General features: G+C 43.1%; 2 protein-coding genes across 5 annotated transcripts in view; one reads left to right on the top strand and one right to left on the bottom strand.

The window, feature by feature from the left end:
• The window catches only part of MARCHF5 (membrane associated ring-CH-type finger 5), a 29,852-nt gene extending 17,804 nt beyond the window's left edge, over positions 1-12,048 (bottom strand). For 2 of the 3 annotated variants that reach the window (XM_080596492.1, XM_080596491.1), the window contains exon 1: positions 11,612-11,761. In XM_080596492.1, coding sequence (XP_080452618.1) covers positions 11,612-11,739 — 128 coding nt within the window. In that variant the 5' untranslated portion in view covers positions 11,740-11,761. The other variant, XM_080596493.1, reaches the window with a different exon arrangement.
• Positions 12,049-12,097: 49 nt separating this feature from the next.
• CPEB3 (cytoplasmic polyadenylation element binding protein 3) overlaps positions 12,098-12,846 on the top strand; it is a 93,919-nt gene continuing 93,170 nt past the window's right edge. The window contains exon 1 of one of the 2 annotated variants that reach the window (XM_080596487.1): positions 12,098-12,238. The gene's annotated coding sequence lies outside the window, so the exon portion shown is untranslated. Of the gene's footprint in view, positions 12,270-12,846 lie in introns of both variants that reach the window. The other variant, XM_080596488.1, reaches the window with a different exon arrangement.

Below are 12,846 nucleotides of genomic sequence, written 5' to 3' on the forward strand. Positions count from 1 at the left end.
TGTAATGCGTAATCAAAATAATAAGAAGCAAGATCAGCTAGAATTTGTATACTAATATTTACCCTGGCTGAAGGAAGAAAAGCAGCTAGCGTGTTCAAGATGCTGGAAGAACTCCAGATGGCAAGACGACCACATACAGCATTCTCCAACTGATAACATGACCTGCTAGTAAGGTAGAACACCCAACTTCTGACAAGCTGAACTATCTGATTTTTATACCAATAAGAGATTAAAGGAGGATGGATTATTATTTGACACTAAAAAAACCTTTGTTCTATCAACACTGCCAGATTTAGCAAAGGAAGACAGCTTAAAACCTCAAAGTAGATTTAAAAGTCATTCTTCCTGTAATTCATCTGCAATCTACTGTATTAAATTCTTACATCAGTCCTCACTCCCCAGGGATATTTTACACATTTCTCTATGTGCTAAACTTTGATTTTTGTCTGTTTCCATGGTTTCCAATGCATCAAATTTACTTGCCAGACAATAAAAGCATAGCAAACAAGAAACCATGTATCTGTCAAACTTCAATCTTTTGAGGCCTCCTGGGAAAAGTGTCTTTAACTACACCCTTGATCACAGTCATCATGACCTGAATTCTACTCTTTTGCGGGAGAAAAAGATTACTTGCATCATTGCTTTCAGTTGCTCAGTCAAAACCCTCTCCAGCTAGACAGTGACACTTCAATTAAACCAATGCATACAGAATGTTGGCAAAAAACATTTAATCAAGAACAACGCACAGAAAATGACTCATTTAGCTCTCCATCTTATAATGCTCAATGACTACAGATAAAGAGAGGATAGGGAAAGGTTTGAGTGAAAAAATATCAATGCCAGCAGCAGAAAATTAATTTGAGGCTCTAAAATGCAGGAGGCTGTTTCTTAGTATAAGGAGACTCAAAGCATGCTAAGATGTTATACAAAGACACTGCTTTTGCTTGATTACACATACAAAAATTTCCACAGTCAGTGTTCCCAGAAAACAGCTTTCTGACATCATCGCAGAATTAAACGAATTAGCATTGAGGCAAACCTTGACATCAAAACAACTCTGCTTACTGCAGCTTGCTCGGAAGCGCTGCCCATGCACCAAGGTTAGGTATCACTGCACAACTGCTTCATGCTTCATCACGGTTCGGTTATTAGCTGGGCCATTTGATGAGCAATAACTATACCCATTTGTCCTGTATCAGCCAATATGCAAGTTTAAACAAGTGTTCAGTTGACGTAAAAGAATTTAACCTTTAATCGTTCAAGTTCTGAAGGAATAACAAGCATTAGTCCTTCATATCTCCTGGAAGATTTACTTTTCCATAACAGAAGGTTAACGTTTACTTATTAGCTTCCTTAAGCAAGCGCTAGCCTTATCTGTTTTCAAAGATTGGCATCAAGATATTTTTAATCTGTTTTAAACTGGAATGTTAAATACAACAGCCAGTCTCAAAAAGACAAAAAGACCTAAGTTTCCACTAAGGAAAAAGCATGAAACAATGTAAAATATGGGGGGAAGGGGAAGAGAAAACACATCAGAAAAATACCAATACTGGTAATTTGTGGTATATGTATAAAGTAGATAGCAGATGTTACAAATATCAGAAGCAACATAAATACAGAATAGATCAATGCTGACACGTCTAAAATTGTATCCATCTTGACATTAAGCCTGTGCTGTGACAAGCACAGGATAAAAGAGAAGAAATGCAGTTACGTTCCATTCAGTCTGCATTAAGTGAGCCAAACGTGCAGTAATTTTCCAGTATCACACATGTAAAAATACAATTTAGTCTTTAGGCATAATACATTTAGAAGTAAACACATTAGCATCAACTTAGAAACCAAACCTATGGCTGCTCACTTCACGTTCCCTTCTTAGGCAAGGTAACTGTGAAATGTTCAGTTTCTTGTACAATACATACCTATGGAGTTCCGTGGTTAAACTGGGTAAGCAATTTTTGTTCTGTTCATCCAAAGAAGAAAAATAGGAAGTGGGGTTCTAAAGCTGCAAAAATTGGCAGGAAGACTCCAAAGCAAGCAAATTGCTTTGAATTCAAGAGCTTATAAAATAGATGCTATTACTCAAGTTATATTCTCAGTTTATAACTTCTATTTTTAACAGTATGAGAGCACAAACCAAACAGCTCTACAAGAGCCTGCCATCTTACACCTTCCTAATATTCACAATAAAAACTGAACAATTTGAGACAAAGATCACAAAAAAACAATTCAAAATGTTTTTTTAAACTCCAAGAAGACATTCTTGATATTAGTAGCTCAAAATCAGCTATTAGCTAATTAGTTATTAGCTCAAGAACAGCTACTCAAATTTGGCAGGCTCTGAACATTTGGAAGAGCCTTTACTCTGAGTAAATGTGACCCAAACTCCAAGGAGCCTGACCATAACATTAAGTAACTCTCCCCTGTGCCCTGCAGAACCGGCTGCATGACTCACCAGCAGAGCAATCACAAGCACTCAGAACATGGCCTTCTGTAATGATATCCTTCACAGAAGGCTAACTTGTGCTGGCACATTTTAAGTCCAGTATAAAATATTGGCTTCTAAACAAAGTATTCAAATCCCAGGAAGAAGAGAAACATAGATAACATGAGGCAGGATCAGAAAGCTACATAAAGGAGACATTACAACCTTAAAATAATGTCTTTTTAAATTCTGATTTCCTGGAAAGATTGTGAAGAAATCAGATTAGATTCAAAAGACTAGATACAAATGGCTTCTTTAAAAAAAAGACAGAAAAATCACTGAACACCAGCTACTTTTACCCACTGAAATTCTATTATTCACCACCTTTGCAATGTGTTAACACTGTCTTGTTAATACATATACCTTGACAAGGCACATCTCCTCCATAACCAGTACAGTCTGCTCATGTCATGCATTGCAACTGCAGTCCTAATGCTGCGTTGTCTCTCTGCATACGTCGGGATTGCATCTAGACCTTGTATCATAGAATCATTTGGGTTGGAAGAGACCACAGGAGATCTTTAGTCAGAGCTCACAGCCAAGGCAGAAGCAACAATGAATTCATACAACATTGTCACAGCTTTCTGCATCTGGGTCCTGAAAAGCCCCCTGGACAGAGAATCCACTGCTTACCCTGGACATCCCATTCCAGAACTCAACTGTCAGTATCATTTGTCCCCCTGCCTCAAGTTCAAATTTATGATCAGTGTTTCTCATCATCCTGCCAGAAGTCTCCAAAAAGCACCAGATTCTACCTTTTCAATAACCTCCTCAGTAGGTATTAGAAGACTATTACTTGGTCCTCGCAATTCCGTTTCTTCATACTAAACAGGAACTGTTCTCTCTTGTTCCTCCTAGTAAATCATGTGCCCCATACCTTTAGGCACTTAATGCATCCTTAATTAGTTTCATTTAGAACCATTAAACAGAAGCACTTGCTTAAAATAACTTAACCACTTCAGACTGGGTCCTTCATTCTTCCGCACTGAAGAGGGATTTGTCATTTTTTTATTTTTACTTGTGGGAAGCCACAAGTGCCAGTAAAAACGAGCAAGTCATGCACTCTTCGGATAAAGATGGGTATTACAGCCTATAACAAGCTAGCACACACCTCGTTCTGTTGCTGAGAGAGGAAAAATAAGATCAGAAAGTGATATCACTTTCACACACAGAACTACCCACCCTCTCTGCAGCAGAGTAGGACCAGAAGCACATTAGGATGACAGAAGCATCAAACAAACAAGCCCTAAACATCTTGCATATTCACTACCACTTTAGTTTTGTAGCATCTTTTTTAGAGCAAATTTAATATTTGAACCTTGTAGTTTATCTTTCTCTGTAAATTACATATATTAAAATAGTTACTCGATACATCTGTGTTAGGTGCCACAAGGTTTAACTTCAGCAAGCACTGTAAGACACCATGCCCAGGGTCACAGTTAAGCAGTATTATGTAGAAGCTACCGATAAACTGTCTTTTGTACAGCTTTTTAGATGAAGTAGTTGCAACACATGAGAATATTTGAATGCCTTGACAATCAATGTATGTGGGATACTAAGATTTTTAGTACCAAATGGGATAAACAGCTTCTCAGGAGTTTCCTCACACTTAAATAACAGGGCCAGTTACCTACCTGCAGGTAGAAGTTCACTGTTAAGTAGCTGCTAAGTTTAAACATTTAAGTTTGTCCTTAAGCATATCAAAGCAGATGCCAAAATGGAAACATAGTGCACGTAAGTTGAAAGTCAAAAGGTTAAGATAGCTTATAAGTAACATTCTGACACTTTTATACAGATGGGCAAAAGGCATTCTACAGCCCTGCAATCAGTCTTCCCTAATCATCTTTACTGGTAAGACACAGGAAGAACCCAACCTATGCAGAACCTTTGGCAATAGGGGGATGTACCTGGGATGAAGCTATAATGAAAAAGGAAAGCTATTAGTTACTACTGCTTCAAATTTTCATTATTCAAACTCACTCTGAAATGTATATATGATTTTGCTTTTTCCTTCCTGTATCAACATCAGCTTCCAATTAGTTGGAGTAGGAGACAGGAAAGAATACCTCGGTTCCTTTCTGGTATAGATTAACCCAGCACAACCCAATTCTCTACTCTTTTACTTTATAAGCAAGTCAAAACTACTCTAGAGGAACAACAGAAAGACAGGTACTTCTGGTTGCTGACAGACTTCAACCAGAAGCCTGGTAAAGCCCTCTTTCAACAAACAGCATTTAATTGTTTGTATTGTGTAAAAAGAAACCAGTTCCTTTGGTTAGGGCAATGGAGAGAGGCATGCTTAATCAGCACAAATAGGACAAAAAGAATTGCAGAGAAAATACTTCTTGAAAAGTAAGAATACTACATAAAGTCTGTGAAGTGTCTTACTTTGTTTATTACCCTGCATATCTTATCTGGTTGAGCTCCACTCCTACAAAGATTTATTCGTGTGGCAATTTTAGTCAGTGAGACAATTCGAAGTGCACAAAATCCAGTGCTAGCTCAAAGAAAGCTCTTAAACCAAGGACCACATTGCACTAATTATATTGGTTACGCTGCAGCATTCAGGTCTTAATCCTAACCCATGTCTTTGCTTAGGGAAGTATCAAACAGCTAACAGTGCAAATAAACCTAAATCAGAGCCCACACTTCTGAAGAGCAGGAGGAAAAGATTCATACCAAAACAGACACCATCACACATGTAGAACAGAATAAAAAGAACAACTGGAAGTGATGTACAAAACACTGTTTTTTTATTGAAGAAAATAACCAAATCAGACCACAGTTCAGAAAACAAAGAGAACCCATGAACTTGCTGTTTTGCGACTTTTGAACCTCAATTGCTAGCATCTTTCTGACAAATCAGTGCTCTAGGAAAGAAAATCCAGTTGTAACATTATTCCTCTCTTCATGGTACAAGTAATTTCTTAAGAAAACTCTAACTCTGCGTGTCATCTTTTAATTGATTTTAAAGTCTACCTGCAATTCAACCAGATGTATTCCTTTAAGAGAACAGGAACGGCAAGGGGAAATGGCAAGACAGCCACATGATGTTGCTCTACTTTCCTTCAAGAAAGGCTACACATCAACCCACAGCTGAAAGAACTGCTATGTATTCAGCAAGTAAAGCATACCAATTTGTAAACTAAACCATGCTAAAATGATCACTACACTGATTCTTCAGGGCATACCTGTGCAAACCTTCAACAGATAATCCATCACATTTTGACTAACATCTTTAAATACTTAAAAAAAAAAAAAAAAAGGCAAAAGTGACTCCGCTGGTCAGATAGCAAGTATATTGGAGGAAGGCACTGTCTTGAGACAGTAAAAACCTACCGCAAATCACCACAGAACATCCTCTAAAAACAACAAAAAAGCAATCTGAACCCTTGGTATAACCAAATTGCAAGAGCAATCCACACATAGTACTACTGAAGTCAAGAAAACAAAGCTTAAAAATATTAGCACATCTTTGCATTATGGCTCACATTAATGTGAGAACAGGCAATGATACGGCTAGGAAAAAGTAGGTGCATGGCTAAACACTTGTTTTTGCTTTGAAGACAGCAGATTGACCAGATTATCATCACTAAATATAAATCAGAAGCTATCTAATGAAATGTTTATCCTAAAAGTAGCAATCTTTAAAAAGAAAAAAATGACAGCTTCCAAGATTATTTTTGAATGAATCAAGTATTTACATCACCTGGGCTTTCCATCAACGTGGGCTTGTCACTGACTTCACTATGACAGGTACCTGTTTAATAACTTTCCAAAATCTTATCACTTCAAAAGGCAACTGTTCAGTCAACATAGTAAAAAGACTGCACAGTAAGATTAACAGTGAATAGTTTTGTTTTCTCATATGTTTCAGCAACAGTAACTCTGAGTCCCAGGCAAGCCCTCTAAGGCGGCTGCGGGGGTACTAGGTACAGGGTCACTGCTAACTGGCGGCCCCGCAGTAGCAACCCAGCTGTTAGAGAGCTACCAAACAGCAAACTGGCAGGATATAAGTACAAGCTTTAAAACATACTGAATTTCCACATTATTTATGCTTATAAACAGAGCTACAGAATTACATTTAACATGCAAATGATACAGGAAAAATGTATTTAAAAAAATAAGTTTCTGATCAAATCTAGCACCAAAACCTACTAGAAAGTTCAGCATCTTAATTTCAACATTACCCAGAAAGAATGAAAACGTCTGAAATACACATGAAGAAGCCAGAACACCTGGTCCAAGGGCTGCACAAGGCAGCTCACAGAACTTATGAACATTCAGTTGGCAGAACTGCTCTTAAACAGTGCAGAGACAAAATTCACAGAAACAAAAGACAAAATTAACTGAATAGAAAACCTGAAAATACACAAAAAAAACTTCCACTTTAAGGCTTTTTTCAAATAGGTATTTGAAAAACATAAGGACTCAGTTCATAATGCTGGCATACGAGGCACAGTAATTTCACTGTAAAGGTTCAAGATCCTAAAACCATTCAGTGTCAAGTTATTTCTGGGTATTTCCTTAAGAAAGGAAAACCCTTTTGCATTAAAAATACATACAGCACAAGAAATGGCCTCTACCTATTAAAATTTGACAAATGCCTTAGGACTGACTTCCAAGTAAAGCTTCTCTTGCACACTCAGAGCAATAGCTACAATTTCTAAGGCATTTCCAAGTAATCTGGTAATTTTAATTAAATTTTGAAAAATGTTTTTACATTGATTAACAAAACACACCCTGCCGCAATTCTAATTTTTCAAATGGAAATTCCTATTATTCTGTGATTTAGGCATTAAAAACATGAATGAAGGGATTTAAAATAATAAAACCTCATTATTTAGACCAATAAACACTGCATTCTAGTGCATGCATCATTCCAGGAGTATGGCCCTTTACAGAATTCTGCATGCAGCAAAGGATGGCATTTTAAGGCTATTTCCCAGCCTGTTACTTAAACATGAGCCAGAAGAAAAAATGACAAAGATGGAAATCCCAACCTGGAGGCAAGAAAGGATCATGATGGGTGAGCAATTGGCTAACGGGCAGGGCCCAAAGGGTTATGGTAAATGGAGCTGCGTCAGGCTGGCGGGCGGTCACCAGTGGGGTCCCTCAAGGCTCCATTTTAGGGCTGGTACTTTTCAATATTTTTATAAACGATCTGGATGTAGGAATAGAAGGTATTTTGAGCAAGTTTGCTGATGACACCAAACTTGGAGGAGTTGTGGACTTGAATGAGGGTGGAAAGGCCTTGCAGAGGGATCTGGATAGGTTGGAGAGCTGGGCGATCACCAACCGGATGAAGTTCAATAAGAGCAAGTGCCGGGTCCTGCACCTGGGACGGGGAAATCCTGGCTGCACGTACAGACTGGGCGATGAGACGCTGAGGAGCAGCCTAGAAGAGAGGGATCTGGGGGTCGTGGTAGACAGCAAGTTGAATATGAGCCAGCAGTGTGCCCTGGCGGCCAGGAGGGCCAACCGTGTCCTGGGGTGCATCAAGCACGGCATCGCTAGTAGGTCAAGGGAGGTGATTGTCCCGCTCTACTCTGCCCTGGTGCGGCCTCACCTTGAGTACTGTGTGCAGTTCTGGGCACCACAGTATAAAAAGGACATGAAACTGTTGAAGAGTGTACAGAGGAGGGCTACGAAGATGGTGAAAGGCCTGGAGGGGAAGACGTACGAGGAACGGCTGAGGTCACTGGGCCTGTTCAGCCTGGAGAAGAGGAGGCTGAGGGGAGACCTCATCACAGTCTACAACTTCCTCGTAAGGGGGTGTCGAGAGGCAGGAGACCTTTTCTCCATTAACACCAGTGACAGGACCCGCGGGAACGGGGTTAAGCTGAGGCAGGGGAAATTTAGGCTTGACATCAGGAGGGGGTTCTTCACAGAGAGGGTGGTTGCACACTGGAACAGGCTCCCCAGGGAAGTGGTCACTGCACTGAGCCTGTCTGAATTTAAGAACAGATTGGACTGTGCACTTAGTCACATGGTCTGAACTTTTGGGTAGACCTGTGCGGTATCAAGAGTTGGACTTGATGATCCTTTAGGGTCCCTTCCAACTCAGGATATTCTATGATTCTATGATAATCACCCAGATTAGTTTCTGGAATGCCACAAACCCAAAAACTCCAGACAGCAGTGTCTTTTTATGGTCACATTAATTTCTCCTGCCCCGTTGCATTCATGCTGTAGCAATCCTTCAGCTAAGCATAAAATCCTTAGCTAGAAATTTCAAGCAACAAACTAATTACACCTTGACAGCTATTTACCCTTTTTTTTTAGAAGTGTGTTGCTTGTCAAAAAAGTAGTACAGACTAAAATTATGCATGAAAAGTAAGGAGGATGGAGTACAAAGTCCTAAAAGGAAAATGAATCCCAGGCAACAGTGCTGAGATGCTAGAGACACTCTGTACTAGAGAAATCCAAATTGCTTTATTAAAGAAGTTGTACAACCCAAGAGCCCAGCGAAACCAGATGTCCTCTCACAAATACATAATTTAAGAACTTGCTCTAAGAGCTCTGACCCTTCAGTATGAAGCAGTGAATACTTTCCAGTCTACAGCAAAAACTTACTCCCAATACAACAGTACGCCACCACTCAGTGTGACCACCTAGTTGGAACAGAAAGCTAATTTTTTCCTTCTAATAACCTAAATATTAGATTCAAATGAAAGCCTTATTCACTGAAAAGCTATTTTCTGCATCCTTCACTACGAGATCTCAATTTAACACTATGCTCTTTGTGTGAAATTATAATGCATTAACAGTTACTCTTAAGCTTTTGCATGTTTTCTTGCTACCCAAGAAAATAAGCGCCTGTGCTTAGCAATAAGGATAACAGGATGGAAGAAGAGGCACTTCAGGCCTTCAGAATCCCTACAGAGAATTAATGCACAGGTTATGTTCCCCAAAGTGAAATATCAAAGGTTTATCTTGACCATAGCTACATACAACATGAGAGCAGTTATGCATCGTCTTGAGAAATACCAGATGAACGGAAATGGGTTTCTTCCCTGTTTCTTCTAATGTAACCCCACTGTATAAACACAGTAGGCAAAACAAAACTTCTTTATACTGACTGCATCTTCAGGTCTTGGTTATTCCAAGCTTCTGCTACTGACATCTTGCTCCTTGGTACCACTCATTCATTGTCTCCCACACAACTGTTTCTAAGTCTCCTATATGGAGCCCAATAGAGTCTTGGATGACACCTGCAGTCCCTCTTCATACCTCCTTTTCTGAAGCCTAGGTACTTCAAACTTCCCACCGTCCCTGTTGTTAAGTCAGTCAGGGACACCTTCCAATTATTTTAGATGATCAACTCTGTTACTCCAAATTTAGTAGGAATAGTCTTTGAAAAGGACCAGAGATACAAACGACAATTTCACAAAGCTGAAAGGATGTAAGACTATTAAACATACATCAAACCCCACATATGCATTGGGCATAACAATTACGGAAGAGTGAACTGGTTTGGCCACCATGTAAAAAAAGAAATTTAGTTACTGAATGTTCACTTAAATCTTTCATGACTTCTTCCACTGCTTTCTAGATGCCACCTGGTTCTAATGGTTTTTGGATAAAGTTTGTTGTAACACTGTCACGAACAGTGCTTTTGCTAATGCTGGGAAGGCTCTAAAGCCTCTTCCAAGATAGAGGAAACAGGACACTTCTACAAAACGTAAGCTTAAAAAAAAGTTGCAAAAATATCACAAAAGATTTGTGATTTCTGCGGCCTTCTGCATGTCAGTCCTAATTACTGTTACAAATGCAAGAGAAAGGCTTCAGTTTTCAGTTACCATCATCTCCATTACATTGATTTACTGCTCACAACGCAGATAAACACCACCTCACAGACCTATCCCAAAAGGCTGAATTAGGGCTTCACGACGTGATAAAACAGCCACAGACAGTAGGGCATCCACTCAGAATACCACAGTTTCCTTCGCCTCCAAAATAACAGCATGCTATGTACCATCAGACTACAAATTTCAGGATGGAAATAGGATGGAAAGGAGTTTTACTTAGTTTCAGAGGAATTGATTCTGCAACATTCTTCCACTCATGATCTTCATTCTTCCCTCTTCCTACATAATAGCTCTGCCATCATCCTCCCCCTTATTTTGTCTTAACTCTCTTCCCTTTTATTCCCTAGCTTCACAGAAAATGTCAAACTGATTACTTTCCTGATAATACTTCTAAAACTACCTCCTTCCTGTTACTTCTTGCAAAAACATTTCTAGTTCCTGACTCCTAGCCTCCTTGACAGTTATTGTTCTAAATTATAAACTCAATTCTCCAGTTTTCCTAAAATACAGTCAAAAAACACTTTCTCTCCCCCCATAACAACTCGCTTTTATCCTCATTCTGAAAGAAACTGAAATTCCTCATCATCCTCACCTTCCAGGCTGTGCAAGCTCTGCCCCTGCCTCATATAGCTTTATGTCTCCAGCATCTGCCTGATGACAGCCTGCATTTCGCTAAATCCTTTTTTCCTTAGGGGTGACCTGAAAAGGAGAAAAAACACCAGGCTTTAAGCTTCCTTGTGCTTAAAGCTTGACAGGTGTTATCAGCAGAAGACTGATTCCTTGTGGGTCCCCACCTTCTGAAATACCAGCCTATATCACACCTGCTAAATAACAGGTTATTTTGATGTTTATAGGGGAAAGTCTTAAGGGCTTCCTGGCTGACTCAATGCTGCACATCAGGAATCTTAAGCCCTCAGCACAACATGGTGAAAGTGCTACATAAGCAAATGAAGCCATAAAGAGAAAATAAACCTAAGAAAAGTAAACATCCTTTCTCCCCTAACCTTAAGTCACAGTAGTTTATAGGTTGCACGTTTTAACAGCGCTCCAGAAGGCGACCATAAGGTTTCTCCAGAGACCATAAAACCAGCAACAAACGACGCGAGGCCGAGGTAAGCCGAGCTCACCTTTGGGTGCCTTACTCCACGAGCACGTCAACGCTTCCCCTACCCCCGCAGGGCCTGGGCAGCCTTCCCCCAACCCCCAGCGCCCTTCCCGGGGCCCCTTCCAGCCCTGCCCTCCTCCTCCGGCCCGGAACCCTCCAGAGCAACCCCCCCACACCCCGCGGCGACACCGCGGCCCTCCTGAGCCCTACCGATAACGACACCACGCCGGCGCCCGCCACATTTCGCACTGATTTACGCCAGAGCTTGCTCGAGCCCGGGTCCTCCCCGAAAGCAGAGAGCCCTGCCCCTCGCACCGGCCCCCGCGGCACACGCCCATCCCGGGGGTCCCTCAGCCGCCCCCCCCGTACCTGTCCATGGTCTGCTGCAGGGCCAGGCCCGGCTGCTCCGACATGGCCGCCCCGGGCCCCGCGGCCCGACAAAGGCGGCCCCGAGGGAGCCGCGCGCGCGGCGACGAGGAGGGGGAGAAGGGAGCGAGGAGCCGGAGCCGCCCTCCCGCCGCACACCGACCTGGGCGGGCCGCGCGCTCAGGGGGCCGGGGCCGCGCTGCCGGGCGCTGAAGGGGAGGCGGCGGCACCGACGCCTCTGTGAGGTAAAGGCCGAGCGCAGCCGCAACGCCCGCCACCTCCTCCCTAGCACCGCGCCTGCGCCCTAAGCCGCAGGCAGGGCCCCGGAGGCCCGCCGGGAAGTGTAGTCCTGCCGCCGCCCGCCTGCGGCCGTTTAAAGGTCCGGCGGGGCGCGCCCCCTGCCCGCCGCCCGCCCCATGCCGCTCCTCGCCGCCGTCGCGTAGTGGCCGCCCGGCACCGCGCGCGGGGCAGGTACGGGCCGCGGGGCCGCGCTCGCGGACAGGTGTGTGCGCGTGGGGGGCACAGGTCGGCACCGGCCGCGCGCCCTCTGTAACGGCCCGGCCCCGTGAGGGGAGCGGGAAGGGGCTCCCGCCTTTCTCCTCCTCGCGCAGCGACCGTTACTCTCCTCAGCGGCGGAGGGGAGGGGAGGGGAGCGGCGCAGCCCCGCCGCCGCCTCCTCACCTCACAGCCGTGGGCAGGGCGAGGCCGCCCCCGCGCCCCCTCGGGGAAGGAGGCTCCCGCCGCTCCCCCCCGCCCCGGCAGGTGCAAGGTGCGGGCGGCTCCCGGCCCGGGCTCGGTGGGGCCGGTGGCCGCGGGGCTGCCGGCGGCGGGCGTGCTGCCGCCCGGGGGGCAACCTTCTGAGGTGCTGCTAAATCCGTCGTCACAGTTAGAGCGTTCCGGGTTCTTAGGAAGGTCTGTCAGTAACGGCCAGCTTTGGGCTTTCCTTTTTAGTTTTACGCGTGTTTATGTATTTATACATATGTATCCACATATATATTAAATATTTACCTCTTGGAGTGAGATCTGCTACATGTAACTAGCTCCTGAAAGCTTGTGTAAATGACAAGGTTGCTTTGTTA

Source organism: Anser brachyrhynchus, assembly GCF_964034855.1.
Source record: "Anser brachyrhynchus genome assembly, chromosome: 6".
Classification (NCBI taxonomy): Eukaryota; Metazoa; Chordata; class Aves; order Anseriformes; family Anatidae; genus Anser; species Anser brachyrhynchus.